The sequence below is a fragment of the Ascaphus truei genome, chromosome 8 (genome assembly GCF_040206685.1).
Source record: "Ascaphus truei isolate aAscTru1 chromosome 8, aAscTru1.hap1, whole genome shotgun sequence".
Lineage (NCBI taxonomy): Eukaryota > Metazoa > Chordata > Amphibia > Anura > Ascaphidae > Ascaphus > Ascaphus truei.
In genome coordinates this window covers 69,307,563-69,330,114 of record NC_134490.1, presented here as the reverse complement: position 1 = coordinate 69,330,114, position 22,552 = coordinate 69,307,563, and the positions used below count along the sequence as shown (strand labels likewise).

Genomic DNA, 22,552 nt, shown 5'->3' with positions numbered 1-22,552 from the left:
CGGAATTAAGCATTTTGGGCATTTGCCATCTGGTGCTATTTTCGCTATGTGTCTGATCTTGGGTGTAATATATGCACCATGAAGAAATTGTTGCATATTAAATACTGTAATAGAAGCTCATCCTGTCTACATAAAGCCCAAGCTTCCACTAATGGACAGTTTTAATTGGTTTAGTAACTTGATGGGAAATCAACGATACTGGATTATACTTACAGAGCGTTCACATGGCAGTTGTCCTCCTTAAAACATGTCAGTTATGAATGGAGTGATAACATGTGCAGGATCAGCTATGATCGAGTCTCTTCTGGGCGCTCCTAGATTACTTTCTACTGATAATCCAGCTCAGATGTCCACCGAATAATGTTGGGTCCCATTTATAGACGTGTAGGATTGAATGGTGCAATTAAAATGCTGAGAGGCATCACTTTGCACTGCAAGACCAATGGCAGTGAAGGCTACTGTAACACTGAACTGCATTTTAGAAGCACGAAAAGGTTTTTAATAATGTTTAGTTGGTATTCAATATGCTATGAAGTCCGCTAACAATCGCAAATACCGTTTAAAGAGCATTTACTTATTGAACTGGAACTTCTTTCGTTGCAGTGCCATTCAAAAAATCTCATAGGGAAAAAACCTGAAAATTGTTTACGAAAAAATTAACGGAAGTGACTGACTGTGCATGTGCAGAATTGTATTCTGCGCATATGCAGAAGCATTGCTTGTATTTTGCGCATGCGCACAAACATTCACGGTACTCCGCACATGCACAGACACATCAGCTACATTCCAGTCATCAGGGCTGAGTTCCCGGCCCTAGAAAAACACACACAGTCCCTGCAGCTGGAACGTGCGCTCCTGTGCCGGGACTGCACGATTAGACACCGACCCTCTGGAGCACAGTACCGCTACATCTGACTGCCTCCCCGGGAGCACAGTGATTCTGTGACCGGCTCCCTGGGGCCTCCTGGCTGGGATGCTTGATGGAAACAGGGCCATGGTCCCGGCCCTAGGCCTCCACTCACACTTATGTTGTAGGCCCTGCAGCCGGACTGTGGGAGCGGTGGCAGCAGAGGACGTCCTTGTTGAGACGGTGGGAGCTGCGGAGCACATCACAGCTGATGCCGGTGGGAGCCGGGGAACATGTGACCGGAGCAGGAGCGTTACTACTGGACAGCCGGGGAGGAGCTGGCTGTCCAATAGTAACGCTCCTGCTCCGGTCACATGTTCCCCCGGCATCAGCTGTGATGTGCTCCGCAGCTCACACCGTCCCAACAAGGATGTCCTCTGCTGCCACCGCCACCAGGATGTCTGCCACTGCTCCCACGATGTCGCCGTGGTCCTCCTCACCCTCCGCGGCTGGCTGTAGGTAAGTCTATGCTACCCAGCCCGGTAAAATGTCTATCTTTTGGCGGGTATTCGGTACCCATTACCCGGTAATTTTCAGGACTCGGTACAACATGAACAGTAACCTAAACCCAGTTATTTAACAGGAGAAACTGACCACAGTCTGACAGCAGCACCCCAATTACTCCCTCCATTAAAAGACTTCTCTCTGGCAGGTAGGGTGATCACAGGTACAATTGTGTTTATTTAAAAATCATTTCATGAGAAAAAATTACATGGAGATGAACATCCTGTTTCAAGTGTGTTCTGAAAAGAACAAAAAACAACAGGATGACATGAAAATTGTATAAAAACATAATTCAACAGTTTCAATTAGAATTGCTACCGGCTGATTGCTGCAGAATTAGATTTGTCTATCAAAGTGGATAAGTATCAAAGTTATCAAGGGTGAAATTGAATACAAGACATACCACTAAGGGGTTAATTGTATATCTCCTGAAGCCTAACACGAGGGATTGTCGGATGAAAACGGCCTATTTCGGCAGATGTAGAATAAAAAAACCCAAGTCATCTATAGTGATTGCAGAACACGGCTACTTGAACGGCGGTATTTCAAGGCATATCTGTGAAATCCCCGAATTGAAAGCAAACAATGTTTTATATGATGTTGAAGTTTTTCTTCGCCAACTTCATAATATCTTTCTCATGACGGTTTCATAAAAGATGTCCGACACGGGGGAAATAGAAAAAACTATTTCTTCAACTATAAATTCAGCGGTCAGAATCCAACGCTATGGCTCATGATGTAACAGGTGTCTCCCTCCATGAAAACATTTTCTCCCCCCCTTTTTTTTTTAGGTGAATAAAGCTTATTTTGGTGAAAGGAAAGGTATAAGTGTATCCAGCTCATTAGAGGTCTTTAAACATCTCACTGATCTTGGATGAAGAGCAGTGTTATGAATAAACAATCCAATCCCACAGTACCGCCTCTGTTGTGCATGCTGGTTACAGTCCTTTGTTAAAATAGACATGATGAACTTTGTCTCCATATTGGTTCACGATGGAATCTCGAAGTTCGGGCTCGAGATTGCGCACAGCCATGGAACTGAAAAAAAAAACCCAGAAAACATCAATATATGACAGAAAGAATAAGATAAGTATTAGAGGTATACAATTTTTTTTAGTAGGGATTATATTATAGAAATCCTTTAATGTTTTCTCTTATTTGTTTTCCAAGTACACTTTAATGAGTGATAAAACATTGGACATATCTACTAAGTGCTGCTAAGCCATAATACACCTTACAGCCCATTCACTTGAAAAGTGCCATACAGTTTAACACAGTTTAGTAAATATGGCCCATAATCTGTACACACGGTTTAGCTGTTAAAGAACAGATTTGAGAACAGATGTGAGGAGTTGGTTTTGGTTGACTTTGCAAGAATGTTTAAAAAATGTTTTTAATATTTTAACAGGGACTTATCCCAATTTGGATAAAGCTGCCTCACAGCTCTGAATCCAGCAAGGAGCTGGTTAATTGCAGCCACTCAATTAGCTAGTCTCAACCTGGACTAATGAGAGCTCTGTAAAAAGCCTCATGTGAGACACAGGAGAGAGATTTTCCTTAGCACAGTTACAACTGGGCTGACAGAAGGAGAGGAGAGTGTTGAGAGCACAGGAGGGCTGTGTTCTGAGAGCAAGACACAAGGGGAACAGACCTCTATGTATAGACCCTCAAGCAGACAACTACCCGGACACCACTGACCTGAATGGCCACCCGTTTTAAAAGGTACCGGTTTAGACTTTGGGGTGATAGGTGGGTAAGGGGCTTCCTCCCTCCCTCCCTCCCCCCCGGGATAGGTGTTTTTGTATATTTTTGTTTGCTGTGTTGTTTAAAGGGACAAGCTCAATAAAGCCATATGTTAATTTCACCCTAAACGGTCCCATTTGCATATATCTCTTACAAATACATTTACATGATGACAAAAGTTTGCACCGACTTTTGTTCCCCCATTTTGACAAAAATACACAAATGTTAGGGTAAGAAAGCTTTTGCAGCACTTGTTTACATTTCATTACGGCTGGTGAAAACTGCCAAACTTTGCTTAAAAACCCTCCCAACCTTTTTGGGTGCATTTCATCACTGACACGGTGGCAGCTGACAATTTTGCAATTGGGTTTACTTGTAACGTTTGCAAAACTCATGAACAAGCTGCAGAACCCTCAGAATCGGTCACAGTTCCGAGATGACAGGTCTGCACACCACAACATTTTTGGTAAAGGCAAAACCGTCATGATCATTTTCCTTCTCCTAATGTTGGCAGGGCCGTCTGTGTTTCACCCTGCCCATCACATAGACATCAGGAAAAGCTCTAACACAAGATGCCCGTCATCCAATACATATTTCACATTTGTAATGATTATTGTTACATAAATAAGAGTCTTTCAATGTATAAATGGTTATAAGTGTGCTTTACATGTCAGAATTTTCAGAAATGTTTAGTAAAAAAAAAGTGCAGAGAGAAAATGTAATTTATTTTTAAATCATAAACCATTATGATTCTATGTTATTACATGTTTTTGTTCGGTTACTATATATTGTTAGCATTTTTAATGAGGTTGAAACAGAGTTGGTATAAAGAGGCATTACCATTTTTGTGGAAACAGTGAGCAGGCAACTGGAACCATGAATAGCAAGCTGAGAAGTCAAGTAGAAAACAGAGATTATACACGAAACCGATACGCTCAAAGGCAAATGCTTTTGGTACAATTCCTGTCGGATTGCTCTTTTACACATGCTCTTGGTTCAGCGTTTGGCTTTAGTGCATTATGAAGCATATTCGTAAAAGGCTTATCTATTTAATGTGGCCTTAAAGACATGTAGGAAATGGTTGGTTTCTAGCGCTAATTCTCAATGGCCCAGTTACTCGTGATACGGCCTGCTATACTTTATATCAAAAGTGATCATTATAGTACAAATAAGGCTAAAAAGTGAATCATGAAATCCTGCTCTCGGACAGAGGAAAATTCTAACCTTAATTTAGGGTGCGGTGGGGGGGGGGGGGGGAGTACGGAAATACTTTGTACAGCAGGGGAGGCCGACGGGACCCGTGCTGGCCACTGTTGGAGTGAGAGAGGTGTTGTAGGCTAACTGAGTTTTAGCCTAAAATAGTAATAATCCTCTTTAGGGCATGGGATTACCTGGGCAATAACGCCCTGAGTGGGGCATTTCCAAGTAATCCCTGTCCTTCGGGGACTATTACTTAATTGCAGGCACCAGCAACCTTGTTTTGGGCAGATGTGGGCAACCCTCACGCCATACGATATATATATATATATATATATATATATATATATATATATATATATATATATATATATCAGTATAATTTCTACCCAAGAACCATCAAAATACAAAGAATACCAAAGTCCTGTCTAGTCCGCAGGATTTCTCCTTGAAGGCATCAATGGTCACAGAGCACTGTGCACTTTTACTGTTTATAACAGCCGCAGCAAGTACAACTGTTGGTATAACAGCATTTCATGTCTCAGGCAGCTCACATTCCTGACAGTGCAAGGGCTTAAGTAATGTGCACAGCTGCAAACACATACTGTAGGAGTGCACTGCAGTATTTAAATAGGATATGTGTAGGTTATTGCAAATACATGGTTTGGCCCAGAGTGCGGAGGACACATTTCGCAAAATGTCTACAAAAAGGTGCTGATCTGAGAATTATCAGCATGACTTTGGAGATGAAGGATAGTGACAGAAATCCTAACATTAGCTGTATTTAAATCAAACCCTGCAGTAAATGGCATGTGTTAATGGCATCAGATGCATTATACTTACAAGCCCCCAACTAACATCACTTGCAGAGGAGCATGCAGAAAGCGGATTCTCTGTAAAAAAAAAAAAAAAAAATAGTTGTTTTTTTATGGACAAAGAATATAAAAATATTAATTTGGCCGTGCTTCCTGCATCCCAAAGAAACATCATTTGAAACGGTAGCGTTCTTCCTCTAAAAATGATATTTGGGGTCTCAAAGTACTTACCGTACTGTTCTGAGCAGGTCTGTGCTCATAACCGCAACAAAAAAGTGCCGGGAAGTAATTTTCCCCTAAAAGCAGCAATGCCAGTGTGTGTTTTTATATTATTTAACCCAGGGGACTTTCCCAAACTAAAACAAAACTATTGTCAGCTCTGGGGACCCTGCGGTTCCTGAGATACATACCAGTGAAGTAAAACAGTATTACTTCCTATTATTTAAATGGCTTTTCAAAAGGAAGCAGCAACTGAGGAGCTTGGGCTAACAGGAAGCCGCAACATTTGGCAGCCATTTTGTTTATCCTGGAGGGAGATTTCAGCCTGGTCACGTCACCAGGGGAATTGTTTTACAGCAGCAGTGATACATGGACAAGAGTAGCAAGTCATGTTTATTCAGAAATCACACTTCGGGATTTGTGGACATGCAAACAGCATGCTCCTGGTCTGTCATTTTAACCCCTTTGCTACCCGAGAGGCGAGCAGCATAATGAGACACCATCTTCCCTAGCACCAAAGGAATTCAAAATCAACAGTTATGGGCCATTTTACTTTCACACAATCTCTGAATAATTTACTGCAGCCGCTACAGACACGGGGCAGATCTGCGGTGCCACGTTACAGACGCGGGGCAGGTCTGCGGTGTCACTTTACAGACGCGGGGCAGATCTACGGTGCCACGTTACAGACGCGGGGCAGGTCTGCGGTGTCACTTTACAGACGCGGGGCAGATCTGCGGTGCCACGTTAGGGACGCGGGGCAGGTCTGCGGTGCCATGTTTGCAGATATAATTAGTAAGTAATGAATGTGCAGACACTACAAGATTACAAAGTTACAGGGGTTTTTCTTTTTTCTTTAAATGACAAAATTAAACATCCTAAAGAACAAAATATCACCGTTTTGGAACTGGAAACATTACGCTTTACCTCAAACTGAAAAATCTGAAATATTAAAGTATTTCTTCACATTCTACAACACAATCTATCCTAAATGCTGCTGCCAGAATCACTGTACTCTTTCCTAAATCTGTCTCGGCGTCTCCCCTGCTGAAATCACTCTCCTGGTTTCCTATCAAATCCCGTATCTCACACTCTATTTTCCTCCTCACTTTTAAAGCTTTACACTCTTCTGCCCCTCCCTATATCTCAGCCCTAATTTCTCACTATACACCATCCAGACTCTTGCGTTCTGCTCAAGGATGTCTTCTCTCTACCCCTTTGAATCTAAAGCCCTCTCCAGTCTTAAACCCTTCTCACTGACTGCCCCACACCTCTGGAATGCCCTTCCCCTCAATACCCGACTAACACCCTCTCTATCCACCTTTAAGACCCAACTCAAAAACACACCTGCTTAAGGAAGCATATTAGTAGCTCCTGTGAGGGATCGTTTTACACTATACATAAAGCTTGGCCCCATGCAGACGCACTTACCAGAATACCCACCTACTGTCTCTGTACGTTATTCCTACCTACCAATTAGATTGTAAGCTCTTCGGAGCAGGGACTCCCTTTCCAAATTGTTACTGTTATGTCTGAAGCCCTTCTCCCCATTATGTGTTATTTATATGATTGTCACGTGTATTACTGCTGAGAAGTGTTATGTACATTAATGGCGCTATATAAATAAAGATATAAATACATACATACATACATACAATAATTAAGCCTTCCTTTCAACTTCTGTGAGTGGGCAGACAGGGAAAAGTGCAAGCTGTCAGATAAATGTATTTCATAGACCAAATTCATGTGCCGTGCGATTGCTTCACTTACTTTCATAAAGGGGAAAGACTCGAGCCTTTGCATAAGAATTGGTAAGAGAACTACAAAAAAGAAAAAGTGATTATTAATCATCTTCTAATATAACAGCAGAAAATACAAACACATTGCAAAATCACAGACAAGAAAAGGCAGCGATTGTAGATCTGAATCCCCCCCTCCCCCCCTCTCTTTCCACAGCATGGGAACATGGAGGTCCTCCAGAACTCAACTGGTGTAGTCACCGCCGTTATATGGCCTTCCAGGGGAAACAAAATGGCAGCCACAAGGCAGCAGCAATGTCATTGCTTCCTTTTGGACGGTCATTTAGATCCACGTGAGGGAATACCGGTAACTGCACTGATGCATATTAGTATCTCAGGAGCGTGGGGTCCCCAGCGTACAATATAATGGGGGTTCTGCTCCGTGAGACGCCCTGGAAAAAAATAATAATAACAAATACGGTCAGGAGGGAGTTTCATAATGATACTTACTCATTCCAGGGGCCGCCATCGCTATCCTGGATATCACCACTTGGCCGATTCCCTTGATGGCAGCTTTCTAAATTCCCAACGCAAGAAGAAAATATTGCCCGTAGGAACGTAACCGCAGGAGAAAAGAAGGCGTTTTGGCTATTGCTCAGCGTTGTTGACTCTGGAGTTTATTTCAGGACAGACATTGTAAAACATCTCTGTGCTGAGTAACCAAGGCCGAAAATGTGCTGAGGTTGCCTATTTTTAGCCCTGTTTTACAGCCAGGAGCATCTACCGTAAAAATACAGCTACTCCTAATTTTAACCCTTTGATTCGCTCTTTCCCCTCCCCACCCCCACCACGGTCATTTCTAACCAATGGATTTGAGAAAAGAACATACAGGCATTTGTAACGTGGTGGAAAGAAGAGGCATCTATGGTAAAATATGTTGGCTGTTCCTTTAGAATTGGCTACTTTCATGTCATTCTCTGCTCCCACATGATTGGAGAATCAGGTCTATCAGACAGTAACCTGCGGGCCCCTGTGTGGGGCAAGGCTCTTCAGCTAGTTCTCCAAAACGGCCAGGTCAGAAAACATTTGCATGTAGAAGGGCCACAGCCTTATTTAAATGTCCTTTAAGATCGATTTATAAAGACCTGAAAATGATTACATTTGAACATGTTGCACACATATACAACAACTATAGCATATATATTTACATTACCTTAACTCATGGGGGGTTCAAGTCCAGTCCCCAAGGCCCCACAACAGGTCAGGTTTTCAGGATATCACAGCTTCAGGACAGGTGGCTCAGTCATAGGCTGAGCATCTGATTGAGCCACCTGTGCTGAAGCAGGGACTGATTGAGCTACCTGTGCTGAAGTTGGATATACTGAAAACCTACCTGTTGAGGGGGCTTGAGGACTGGAGTTGAGCGCCCTTGCCTTAACTTACAAGGAAGTTTCAGGGTAAAACTGCACTCAGCTGCCTAAGCAACTAGTATGAAATAAGCAGGAACAGAGTCCAAGGGTTGCATTAGGCCCACGGGCCGCCACGGGAAAATCCCAGATCTATGGTTTCAACCAAAAGAGCAGCATATGTGTATATAATGGAGTGAATTCAGATGTGGTTGCGCTGCAGTGTAAAGTAACAGAGCCTCACACTGGGACGGAAAATTAATTACTACCTGATCGCACAGTTCAGAGCCATCCGCTGAAAATGTGGGACCTTCATCTCCCGAGACCCCTTATATTCTCTTAGCCAGGGTTAGGCAACTCCAGTCCTCAAGGGCCACCAATAGGTCAGGTTTTCAGGATATCCCTGCTTCAACACGTGGCTCAGCCACCTGTGCTGAAGCACGGTGATCCTGAAAACCTGACCTGTTGGTGACTTTTCAGGACGGGAGTTTCCCAACCCTGCTTTAGATAAAAACACAATCACAGTGAAAGCAGTTGCTCTGAATTTCAGTTTCTATGCTCTCGCTTTGTGCATGTTGAACATTTGTGCCATTATTTTTCCCCCCCATTTACTAGCAGCAGAGAAGCAACAAGTTCCCCTCCTAAAATCTCTTACCCTGGAGTATCCCAAGTTATTGTCATTTTCATCAGCAACGGCGATCCCATTTAGAATCTCCCTAATGAAAACACAACGAAACATGTTACTCAATTCCAGCATTAGAACGTCCAAAAGACAAATATGATGTTCAGAAAATGGTGCTACAAAAAAATCATATTATACATGTATAGTGTGTGTGTGTGTGTGTGTGTGTGTATACACACACTGTACATGCATAATATCTACATATATCATATTATGCATGTACATTGTGTATGTGTATATATCATATCATGCATGTACAGTACAGAGTGCATTCACTGGTACAACTTATAAGAGCAAAAAAATGTAACTATTATAATTTTCTATTTAAATGATCTCTTACAGTAAGTAGGTGAATGTATAATGTGTAATACACTTCATATATATTTGTATTATATCCAACATTTGCCACTTATTTATATTATTAATGGTGCAGAAGGCACCTGCTGTGGTGAAATAAAATGGTAATGGTAGTTAGATAGTGAAATATACACTGCCATACAGTGTACAGCCTGCCATACAGTGTACAGCCTGCCATACAGTGTACAGCCTGCCATACAGTGTACAGCCTGCCATACAGTGTACAGCCTGCCATACAGTGTACAGCCTGCCATACAGTGTACAGCCTGCCATACAGTGTACAGCCTGCCATACAGCACATATACTTACTGCTGCCTCATCATGGGAATGTTCACACAATTTGCCGCAGCGACGGCAGCGAAGGGAACCCAGCGTGCGACCAGAGGGGGCGCTTTCTAAAGGGAAGCAACAGGCAACTATTTAAATCTCAAAGCGATGCCGACATCGTGACATCTAGCGCTGCCCTGAAATACGCAAGTGTGCAGCTTCCGTTTGCGTCATTTACACTCCTGTGAACAAGCCTTTTTCAACCAGGGTTTCCTGCAATTTTTAGGTCATTTGAAAATTTACCAAATACAGAAAAATTTACAATGCATCTGATCTCAGACGCGCTATTAGAGAGGGTCGGGGTTCCTTACAATGCATCTGATCTCAGACGCAGTATTAGAGAGGGTTGGGGTTCCTTACAATGCATCTAATCTCAGACACACTATTAGAGAGGGTTGGGGTTCCTTACAATGCATCTAATCTCAGACACACTATTAGAGAGGGTTGGGGTTCATTACAATGTATCAGATCTCAGATGCGCTATTAGAGAGGGTTGGGGTTCCTTACAATGCATCAGATCTCAGACGCACTATTAGAGAGGGTTGGGGTTCATTACAATGTATCAGATCTCAGACGCACTATTAGAGAGGGTTGGGGTTCCTTACAATGCATCAGATCTCAGATGCACTATTAGAGAGGGTTGGGGTTCATTACAATGTAGCAGATCTCAGATGCGCTATTAGAGAGGGTTGGGGTTCTGTAGAATTTTACAATATAATTATAGGGTTCCTTAACAAAAACAAAAAAAAGGAAGGTTGAAAAAAAAAAGGAAGGTTGAAAACCACTGCTGTGAACTGAAGTGAATTTTTTCCCCTGTGTAATCCCAGGACATACTTGAAAACTATTGTGTTTTCCTGGTAAAGTATCTTAATTAAAAATCTACAAACACAAAATGACTGAAATCTTTGGCAATGTTGTATCCCTGCACATTCACACCATAAACTCATTTGCTTGCCCGTATATTATACCCAGAATCCTTTGCAGCTTTACCTAGACTTGTACAGCGTATGCAAATGATTGACATATTTGTACATTGTTACTATTATTTTTCTCCCCGCGCTGCAGTTTTAGGTTTCTCTCTCGTTAATATATCTCTGAGTAAAGGAGGTTTCACATTTACCTAGGCTTTTATATTGATCAATTTCAGAATATGTAAAAAGTTAATGGGTGATCAACATATTGGTGAACTTAGCCCTCAGTGACAGAGAGCGGAGCAGCAAACACACTGATGCGTTAGCAGGAGGCTCAACTCAGTCCTCATGAGCCCCCCAACAGGTCAGGTTTTAAGGATATCTCAGGTGGCTCAATCAGTCCCTGCTTCAGCACAGGTGGCTCAGTCAAAGACTGAGTCACCGGTACTGCAGCTGGATATCCTTAAAACCTTGAGTGGGGGGGGGGATCTTGAGGACTGGAGTTGAGCTGGAAAAATGCTGACCCAGGGAGTAATCTGGTTGCCAATTCTTGGAGTCAGGAAGGAATTTATTTTCCCCTTATGAGATATCATTTGATGAAGTAACACTGGGGTTTTTTTGTTTGCCGTCCTCTGGATCAATAAGTATAGATATAGGATAAAGTATCTGTTGTCTAAATTTAGCATAGGTTGAACTTGATGGACGTATGTCTTTTTTCAACCTCATCTACTATGTAACTATGTAACTATGTAACTATGTAGCCCCCCTGTGTTACCAGACCCTGCTGTACTGAACGGTCAAAAGGAGAAGAGAGTGCAAAGGTTCCAAGTGATGCAAAGTCTCACACGGAGGAGCCCCCATACCTTGGTGTAAAGGTTCAATCCCACAGCTGTGGCCAAGGCAGTACTGGTGGCTGTGATGTACGCCAGCCCAATCTGACTACAGGACAAGTAAGAAGAGCACACGTTCATTCTCAGCACAGCACAGCAACAAGAAACATTGTGAGAACAGAGACAATAGCGCAACATTGTATCTGTGATGTGAAAGATTTCCCCAATAACTGGCACTCGCCGTCGAGCAGTGTTTGAGATATGAGATACTAAAGTGAATTCCAGGCTCTTGTTGTGACAAGAACACAAATGGCTAAAAAAAAATAAAATCGAAAAAATAATAAAAATATATGAAGAAATGTGCCACAGTGATCAAAGACAAACCAACGTAAGTGTGTGTCAGACACTTCATGTGTACCTGTATGAAAACAACAACAACAACGGGACAGGCACACCAAAAATATGCACAAAATGTATTTTATTGGCCCAATGTTTCTGCTATCTCTGGAACCTTTATCAAGATATAAAATATATGAATACGTGAAGGATGCATATTAATAATAAAATGTGAAAACAGAAGACAAGAACTCAGAGGTACATCTAGAGCAGTGCGCATTGGTTACAGTGCAAACTCTATACTCCCCACTGTATACAACAAAGTAAGAAGCGAGGCACATTGAAAAGTTCAAATGTAACTGCCAATTATTTATTTTCCAGTTCCAAATTCTTCCAAAATGAAGATTGCAACCAATTTAAACGTTTTGTTACCAAGGACTTCTATACGAGATTAATGACATTTATTCTGGACTATAAAATGCATGTCACAATGCTAGATTAGGTGGCTAAAATACTGGGATATACTGATTGTGAATGTGGATTGCAGGTCCAGAGACTAAGAGATTTACGAACAACCTACACTCATTTAGTTGCAGGGCAAAGCACAGGGTTGTTACAAAACCCCAATAGCTTCCCAGAAAACTCTCAGTTAATGCAAAGCAGCGGGAGAGAAATGGTGCATTCAGTGTACGGGACAGATAACTCACGTGGGGGTGATGGGAGAGGCTGCGTTCCTGTTGGTGTAGTTTACTAATGCATTGAACGACTGGTTCACCCATTGCCAAAACACCACGGCAGGAACGGTTCTGTACGAGTGTTCACCAAGGAGGAAAACGTTAGCGATAAACAAACAAAACTGAACACAAACATCATGTGCAACGTTCTGTATGACCAAGTCAAGACGGTGAGATGGGCAGGTTACTTTTTGGATTTATAATGACCCAAACAGAACAGTTTGTAGGTAAACTTGAGAGATCTCTCCTAAGTCTCTGTAAAGAGGTTTCACATTGGTCCATTAACACGAACTGCAGAGGAATTTAGCTTTGTCCAGGAAACAGGCCATTTCAAATTTACACTATACTGACCAGTCTTCTGGCTCCTCTTTCATTCGACCTACACTTACCTGCTTCTGTATGGAACCTTCACTTCTCTCTATATCACACCATGTGATTCAATGAAAAATTACAAGCTTGTGCCATCTTGTCAACATCCTGGTCCAGTTCCACAAAAGGATGCCAAGCCTTAGCCCGCTTTTACTCCACATGAATGGGAGTAAAGGCGTGCTAAAGTTCAGCACCCTTTTGTGGATCTAGGCCGCGAAGGATGAAAGTAGACTATCGGTAAGAGTTTCTGTAGCCTGGAGTAGAGGTCCTCCAGTTTAGAGAACCATAAAAGTTACAATCAGGATCATCATTTTCACATCTTGCCCACATCCCTCACTCATAGCTACAACCATGATGATGGCCATAAAAACGTTCACCTGGGCAATAATTAACAAAGACCCAAAAGAAGCAGCCTGCATCTGATAAGCGGCTAGGTTGATATCCACGGTTGCCACATAGGATGGGTATACTCTCAATTCCTAATCTACAAAAATATTGCATTTGTTTTAAACTCTTTAAACTCTTCAAAGCCAAATGGGACTGAAATATCTGCTGGAGACGTGAATCGGTTAATGCAATTTGCAATAAAAACGGGGGATGTTGAAAAGATATTGAAATATACGCAGTGTTTCTTCGGTGTCCGGAGAGTCTCCGGCACATGAAATCGTTTCATTACTTCATACGTTTACATAAACGGCCAAGCTTGTCAACATTTGCCATACGATCCCCGGTTATTAACCGCAAAAAGATATCCAGGAGTGGAGTGTTCACCGGGTTTTTGTTTCCCTTAATATTAAGTGTCTCTCCTACCCAGCGGGCCCTGTAACTGCTTTTAAGACTATGGTGTGCAAACTGTAGGAAGTGCCTACGTTCCTGGACCTGCCCTGTGCCTCCTGGACTCATATAGAAATAAAGTTACTTAAAACCCACACTAATACTTACAAATGTTGTATGATATACGGGCCTTGGCCTTATTATTGAAGGTGAAATACACATTTACATACGTCGGGGTATAGACTCCAAGCGCAAAAATCGCCAGCAAATAATTAACAATGGTTTCACATTTCACTACATTGAGGTATGTCAGTGATGATTGACAATGCTTTAATGTTTATGGAGCTTAGTGTATTCACAGCATGGGTTGAAACCTTTATTTCATGCTTTCCCGGGTAAGACATAGATATTTATATTCATCTAGAAGAACGTAAACATATCGTAACTCTTTTTTATTGCACTGACCATGTTACTGTATGGCAGCCCCTCAAATTAGCTTACACTGCCTTCCAGAATCAGAGTAATTATTCCCATCTACCATGATAATGATTTCTCGTGGTGCCCACAGCTGTACGGTCAGGACTAAGCTTTAGCTTCATAGGAGACGTGTGGCCACTAACCTGTAAAACTGTAACATGCACCCTGTGATTGCCATTCCTCCAGGGACCTGGAAAGACATTCTTCCAATCAGATTCATCTTGTCCCCAGTATCAGGGTGGAAAGCGGAGTCGTAAAGCTTCTTGGCGTAGTGCAGCTGGTCTACACTTGTTCCAGGTGGCACAGCACCTGCCCTGAGAACAGAAACATACAACATATAAACTGAGTCCTCTGTAAACCCGATACAATATAGTATTTCAGTGTCTTAAGGCAGCGGTGCACAAACTGGGGGGCACAAGATTGTCTGCAGGGGGCACGTGGTTTACAGAGGCCCAGCGCGCTTTCCGAAGGCACTTAAATTAAGTGTTGGGGAAGCGGCCAAGGCCTCTGTAAGCTGCACTTACCTTGGCTCCGGCGGCCTCTGCAGACGCGTCGTCATGGCAACACAGCGTCAAATGACGTTGCCATGGCAACATGACGCTGAGGGGGGGGGGGGGCGGAGAGAAGGGAACAGCCAGCAGGGGGGCGCAGGGAAAGAAAAAAAATTGCGCTCCCCTGTCTTAAGGGGTAAAGAAGAACACATCTACAACTAAACAAATTTAGAAATGATAAAATACATGGCAAGAACGGTCCTGGATACAACACAGAAATTATTTATCTATCGAGATTAGAATGTTCTTTTGTGTGACTGAGAGAATAACACCTTACTTGTACATGCTAGGGGCTGCGGTTAAACTGACCATCATTTGTACTAGGCGGGATTGCAAAACATACACATTATATATTCTAAAAGCAGGTGTTGCTTCTAAATGTTGTTATTGCTTACATGTTTATTAGGTAAATTACTACCGTGTAGTAAACATGGGAAACACGATTTTTAACAAAAAGGTGACTAAAGATGCATTAATGACAGATATGCTTTGTACAGGCGTTCTAATCACTTTTCAATATTTTCTAAAACTCATAATTGAAAACACAGATCAAGTCCTAATTATACCTCCACATTGTCATTTAGTTGATTTGCACATAAATTGCTTATGATGGAGAGTGATTATCGTGGAGGCATTCACCTTCAAAGTCAGACACAGACACCAGAACAAACAATGACAACAGAGTTTTCGTCATATATTTCCCTAGAGTGAAAGTGAATTTACTTTCAAAACATTATTCTTTCAGCGGTTATATTATTTTTAAGTCAGACTTGGAAAGTACAGAAGCTCGCCAGTTACCTGCATGCTTCCACAAGCAATTTCGCCCTGTCCAGCTCCTGTTCTGACACAATTACTGTCCTGGGGTCGGTAATGTTGAAGAAGTGCTTTAGACGTCCCACAAATTTATTCTGGTCCCACCGTGGGCCATCAATGTTGAATTTGGTAACATCCATTTCCATAACAGCTATTCCAAATCAACTAAAATGAGACAAGAGAAAACAGCACAGATTGTAGACACACTGCCAATGTGGATTAGCACCTGTTTAGACAAAGGACATTCTGGCCATGTTAACCCCCTCGGTACAAGATGGACCTTGCATCATACTCCCACATCTCAGCGCTACGAGGCTCATGTTCAACCACAGCCAATCAAAGTTACTATTCCACACTAAGATCCACGTTGAGGCTGCCTGCTATATGGGGGGGGGGGGGGAAAGACTTAATGTCTTCAAACATGGGAGACCAATATTATAAGGAGATTTACATTCATCTTATGTCAGAGATACTTGTAGAAGTAATAACCAGGACAGCACCTATGTGATGTTCAATGCATTCATGATTATTCCTCTTTTTAAAGAAATTTTCCCATTACAGTCATCAAATACAACCACCTGCCTAAAATGCTATTTATATACGCTAACCTACACATGCAGAAAGGTTATTCAATGTGTAGGTAACTCTAAAGCAAATAACTCCTGTCTGAATATGCAAGACTGTGATAACATTCATAACTAGTGTAGCACCTGTTCCCCCTGCCACGGAAGATCTGGCCACTACATGGGCGTTTCCCTGGGTGCTGTAGCTCACCTGCTGGTTCAGGAGGTCTGAGCTGCTCCGCGGTTGGAGTTTGGGAGCTGTAACAGGGCAGGCTCTCTTGTAGTTCTTACTGTGCAGCACCTCCATCCTATGAGGATCCTGCTGGATGCAGGATGATCCCCACAGGCAATACTCCTTTCCAATAATCACACACCATAGTTGGTCCAACTGCAGTTTTATTGTACAACAGCATGATCGTCCTCCAGCCCTGGAGCAGACCCTTGGGGCTTGAGGCCCCAAGAGCCCCTCCTAATCTCCTTGACCCTCTGATAGCCTTTTCCCTATCACACAGTCTCATAATCAACAACCTCAATTAGGTGGAGTGTCATTTTTTTATACATGGGGGGGGAGACAGGGCTTGTAACCCCGCCCCATAACAGGGCAGGTCCAGGTACTGACAGGCATCACACCATATACATGTGACCCAGTCAGTACCCTCCCCAGGTATGACACTAACTGCCGGTTTAGGCCTGCCCTTGGATAAGGCAACATAGGGCCTAGCCTGCAGTTGCAGCCTGGATGGGTACTATGGAGGAGTTTAACCCCAACACTGCCTGTTCCTATCAGGATTTATAGTGTCTACTTACAGTAGAAGGCTATAGCCAGGGGCACTTGGCTACACTAGTATAGCACCAGGCATGCAGCAGTGAAGTCAAATTAGAGACATATGTCTGGTATCCAATTAAGGAGAAAGTAATTTATTAAATGGACTTTAGACAGTTCAAATTAGTTGCTGTGGTGACCAGTGTAAAAAAAAAGAAACCCTCCAAGGCCCAGGATACCCAAAGCTCTGTTAAATCGCTAAACGTGGCATTGTTAATCTAATTTATCGTCACGTTAACACCAACGCTGTACCTTACAAAAACAATAATATAACATTAAACCATGTTTCTCCCATAAAAAGCAAAGCGTTAACTAGAACAGCCGTTAGTGAATCATAACATTGTATATTCACTTTGGTCTGTTAAGGTTAACACAGACTAAATATTACATTATTTCAGTTATACATAAACTTGACCTCTTTCCAGATCATGAGATAGGGTGTTTGCAGTGTCTGGATGGGTGTAACGCCACAGTTAGCCATCATTTCAATATCATAGCGTTATTTTCCCTGCGTTCATTCCCTCTCAACTTAACTCTCCTCTTAACTTCAGCAAAGCCCCATTTCGATGTCTTGACAGGACGAACGCCACGTGTGGCCTAACGTGCAAAGATAGTGCAACAAACAGCATGCTTCAATAGCGTGACGTTCGGTCTATGCTCCTGAGATTTAGTTCGGACGTTGTCCATTGCTGATTTTTCAGAGCTTTGTGGATCTGGTCCGAAGAGGGTAAAAATGTTTAAATCTGCCAAATACAATTCAATATCCTGCCAAACTAAGACCTGTAGTACTGCGCTGTCCTTGAGTCATATATATAAAATTATTTTGATAAAATCGCCATTTTTAATTTGTTATGCAGTCTAACACGTAACCCTGCACTGTTTAGACTTAGAATTTTGTTTGAAATATATATTTTTTTAAATAATGTAAAGAATTGATTTCAGCACATAAGTTATCACGGTGAACACAAATATATAATAGAAAGTGACTGTAGCACAGACAGTGGGGCAATACAAAGTTATTCAATAACTATTATCAGAGGTGGCAACTCCAGCCCTCCAGGGTCACCAGCAGGCCAGGTATTTGGGATAACCCTGCTTCAGCACAGGTGGCTCAGTCTGACTGAGCAACCTGTGTTGAAGCAGGGATATCCTGAAAACCTGACCTGTTGGTGGCCCTTGAGGACTAGAGTTGGTCACGCCTGGTCCTGCGCTCATCCCCAGGCCTTTAAATTAAATGCCGGGGGACTGCGCTAGGCCTCTATAAACACACTTCCCTTCCAGGGACGCGTCGTCATGGTAATGTGACGTCACATGACTCCGCGCTTAATTTGGCGCCGGGGCCCAGCAGCAGGGGGGGGGGATGAGGAGCCGAGGAGAGCAGGCAGGGGTGCGCACGGGGAACGTTTGCGCACCCCTGGTCTAGACTATTCATGTTCTGTAGATATGGGGGCATGTCAGGCAGTTATATCCCACTGGTTTCACCTTCCCCATACTGTATGATACAATCTGACCAGCTGCTAGTTATATGAGACGGATATATTTAAATCTGCAGATTTTACATTGCGAGACTAAACATCTTTTTTTGCCCCCAAAAGAAAATATTAATGTGTCACACTCAGAAGATACCAAGAGTAAACATGACGAGTGTTTAAAATATGAGGGTTAATTACAGATCGGACCAAAGTTTCAGTACAAAACCGCGCTCATATGCATAACAGGGGCATACACGCATTTCCTTCACAAACTCAAACCTCAGACTTCCAAAGACAACTAAAGGTCCTGTATTTCCACAAACCCTCAACACGGATCCAGCAAGCGCAATACAAGGTATCGCACCCAATACCATGTTAACGGACATTCAAATCAATGGCGTAAACACTGCGAAAAAACAGTATTACTGCCCGAAGACTGTTACAGATTTGTGGACAAAAATTAAAAGGACTTGCCCATACCTGAAAAATTTGCAAACATTAATAAGTTGGAAATTCTAACTCTTTTAAAACAAAAAGTCACGTGGCTGTTATAAATGTACGGCTAATCAAGCTAATCACTTTTCTAATATACTGGACACCTAACAAGCTCCTATTGAACCCCCAAAATAACCACAACATATATATAAGCATATGAGTGTCACAGAGGAGTGCTACTGAGCATGGCAATATATATTTAAAACCAGAGACAGAACATAAACCACAGACAGAGCCTGTTATTACACAGGTTATTAAGAATTTATATTAGCGTTAGGGACCCCTGAATTGTGGTCTGCCGTGAAGTTGGCTCAGGGGCTTACAACAATTTTGGCCAAAAATGTCAAACTAAAAGACCATTTTACTTAATAGATATTTATACATATATATTTAGGCACTGTACCGTGTATGAGTTTCACTGGATGTGCTAAAACTGAGCTCTGTCTGTGTTTTATGTTCTGTCTCTGGTTTTAAATAATCACTTTTCTATACAGATGATGGAAATCTGTCAGCCAAGGTGTTTTTGCTACTGTAAAAGGCCAACCCTAGACATACAAATTGATACACCATTAAATATTACATCTGCACTCCCAACTTGCAAGTACAAAGAAGAACCAAGATAAGAAATATGAAAAAAAAAAATGTTTTCTTTTTCTTGATACATATTCCCAATGTCAGAAATTGCAAACCAGCTCCAAAACGACAGCACTTTGGAAAATGCTGTAGGGATCTTACTGATTTGGGAAGTCAAAAGATAGTAAAAAAAAAAAAAAAAAGAAGAAATCTCAAATGGAAATCGCTATTATGCTTTAAGATATCAAAACATCTTATGAAAAAATGTCAGCGTGGTCCAATGCCGGGAGTTATCTCTATGCTTTGGCTAATAAAATTCTGCAACACAAAAGTAGAACACTTCTAAATAGTTGCATTAAGAACATCATCTTTGTAGGAAACTTTCTTGTGATACTTTGCGGACTATTTATCCGTTTCCTGGATATAAAACTGGTGCTATTAACCCACAAATATACCACAGCAATAAAATTCAACTGAAAGCAAGTGGTATTTTTGTTCTTCTTGATAATATGCTGCTTTTTTTTTACACCATTGAAACGGTAACAGTTATTTACACAAGAGGACATTTGTTTCAAGACTTTACCATAAATATCAAGATGAGGTTTGGGAACATACATCTCTCAGCGTCAGTGTATCCAGCTGTTTTGCCCTAGTCTTCCCCTTCCTGTGCCTGCTTGTAATTTAAGAAGGGAACACAGAGAGCCGTGGGAGGACTGTGGGACAGCTAAGAGGGCAGAGAGAGGACTATGGGGCAGTTAATAGGGCACAGAGAGCAGCGTGAGGACTGTGGGGCAGTTCATAGGGCAGAGAGAGCAGTGGGAGGACTGTGGGGCAGTTAACAGGGCAGAGAGAGCAGTGGGTGGACTATGGGGCAGAGAGAGCAGTGGGAGGACTGTGGGGCAGTTAATAGGGCAGAAAGAGCAGTGGGAGGACTGTGGGGCAGTTAATAGGGCAGAGAGAGCAGTGGGAGGACTGTGGGGCAGTTAATAGGGCAGAGAAAGCAGTGGGAGGACAGTGGGGCAGTTAATAGGGCAGAAAGAGCAGTGGGGGGACTGTGGGGCAGTTAATAGGGCAGAAAGAGCAGTGGGAGGACGGTGGGCAGTTAATAGGTCAGAAAGAGCATTGGGAGGACTGTGGGGCAGTTAATTGGGCAGAGAGAGCAGTGGGAGGACTGTGGGGCAGTTAATAGGGCAGAGAGAGCAGTGGAAGGACTGTGGGGCAGTTAATAGGGCAGAGAGAGCAGTGGGAGGACTGTGGGGCAGTTAATAGGGCAGAGAGAGCAGTGCGGGCAGGTATTATGATATACCGCAAATGGAGTTGTCAATTATCACCAGCAAAAATATCCCGCCATGACGGTGTAAATCCCAGTGAAAGCAGATCTGTCCTAAACTGTAACAAACTTCCGAAATAGATTTATTAACATTTGATTCTGCTATATATGATATATACAGATCTTAAACCAATGTTTTAATCATATAGTGGTGCAAATCTTAAGGCACCACCCAGGCGCACTAACCCAGGTGCCCTGAGCATGTGAGACCGTGGACTCTAAAAGCGTTGCTGGCCTGAGGATCAAGTGATTTCTAATGTATCCAGTCTTACCTGACAGACACCACCCCCCCATACTGTACCTGCTCATACCCCCCCCATACTGTACCTGCTCATACCCCCATACTGTACCTGCTCATACCCCCCCATACTGCACCTGCTCATACCCCCCATACTGTACCTGCTCATACCCCCCCATACTGTACCTGCTCATACCCCCCCATACTGTACCTGCTCATACCCCCCCATACTGTACCTGCTCATACCCCCCATACTGTACCTGCTCATACCTCCCCCATACTGTACCTGCTCATACCCCCATACTGTACCTGCTCATACCCCCCCATACTGTACCCGCTCATACCCCCCATACTGCACCTGCTCATACCTCCCATACTGTACCTGCTCATACCCCCCATACTGCACCTGCTCATACCCCCATACTGCACCTGCTCATACACCCCCATACTGTACCTGCTCATACCCCCCATACTGCACCTGCTCATACCCCCCATACTGTACCTGCTCATACCTCCCATACTGTAAATGCTCATACCCCCCATACTGCACCTGCTCATACCCCCCATACTGTACCTGCTCATACCCCCCATACTGCACCTGCTCATACCCCCCATACTGCACCTGCTCATACCCCCCATACTGTACCTGCTCATACCCCCCATACTGCACCTGCTCATACCCCCCATACTGTACCTGCTCATACCTCCCATACTGTAAATGCTCATACCCCCCATACTGCACCTGCTCATACCCCCCATACTGTACCTGCTCATACCCCCCATACTGCACCTGCTCATACCCCCCATACTGTACCTGCTCATACCCCTCCATACTGTATCTGCTCATACCCGACCCATACTGTACCTGCTCATACCCCCCATACTGTACCTGCTCATACCCCCCATACTGTACCTGCTCATACCCCCCCATACTGTACCTGCTCATACCCCCCATACTGTACCTGCTCATACCTCCCCCATACTGTACCTGCTCATACCCCCCCATACTGTACCTGCTCATACCCCCATACTGTACCTGCTCATACCCCCCATACTGTACCTGCTCATACCCCTCCATACTGTATCTGCTCATACCCGACCCATACTGTACCTGTCCATGCAGCAAGTGTCCCCTCAACACTGTATTTGCATATACACCATGTGTACACATACACCTCCTCCCTGTACATACGACACGTGTACCCTTACATGTACCTGCATACACCTCACACACTCTAGTTACCGATTCCGCTACGCCAGCCAATCAGAAGTAAGGACTCCGTTTTGCGCACGTCAGCAGTATTGCATCCCGTCACGAACGCGAGCAACCAATGGGAATTAAAGCCCAGCTGTGCGCATGCGCCGCT

General features: G+C 43.2%; 1 protein-coding gene across 5 annotated transcripts; it reads right to left on the bottom strand.

Annotated features, from left to right (window-relative positions):
• Positions 1 to 1,560: 1,560 nt before the first annotated feature.
• Positions 1,561 to 22,509, bottom strand: SFXN2 (sideroflexin 2). 5 transcript variants are annotated; one of them, XM_075612500.1, is made up of 12 exons: positions 22,429 to 22,509; positions 15,677 to 15,856; positions 14,471 to 14,641; positions 12,681 to 12,779; positions 11,671 to 11,746; positions 9,879 to 9,964; positions 9,186 to 9,246; positions 7,635 to 7,701; positions 7,156 to 7,205; positions 5,195 to 5,244; positions 3,995 to 4,042; positions 1,561 to 2,449 (listed from the first exon to the last, which is right to left on the bottom strand). In XM_075612500.1, exons 2-12 carry the CDS (start codon positions 15,835 to 15,837, stop codon positions 2,350 to 2,352), a joined length of 969 nt encoding a protein of 322 aa, XP_075468615.1. In that variant the 5' UTR covers positions 15,838 to 15,856; positions 22,429 to 22,509; the 3' UTR covers positions 1,561 to 2,349. The 5 variants fall into 5 exon arrangements, with proteins under 5 accessions (XP_075468615.1, XP_075468613.1, XP_075468614.1 ...); XM_075612498.1 differs by having other exon boundaries at positions 22,401 to 22,507; XM_075612499.1 differs by having other exon boundaries at positions 22,297 to 22,446.
• Positions 22,510 to 22,552: the final 43 nt, after the last annotated feature.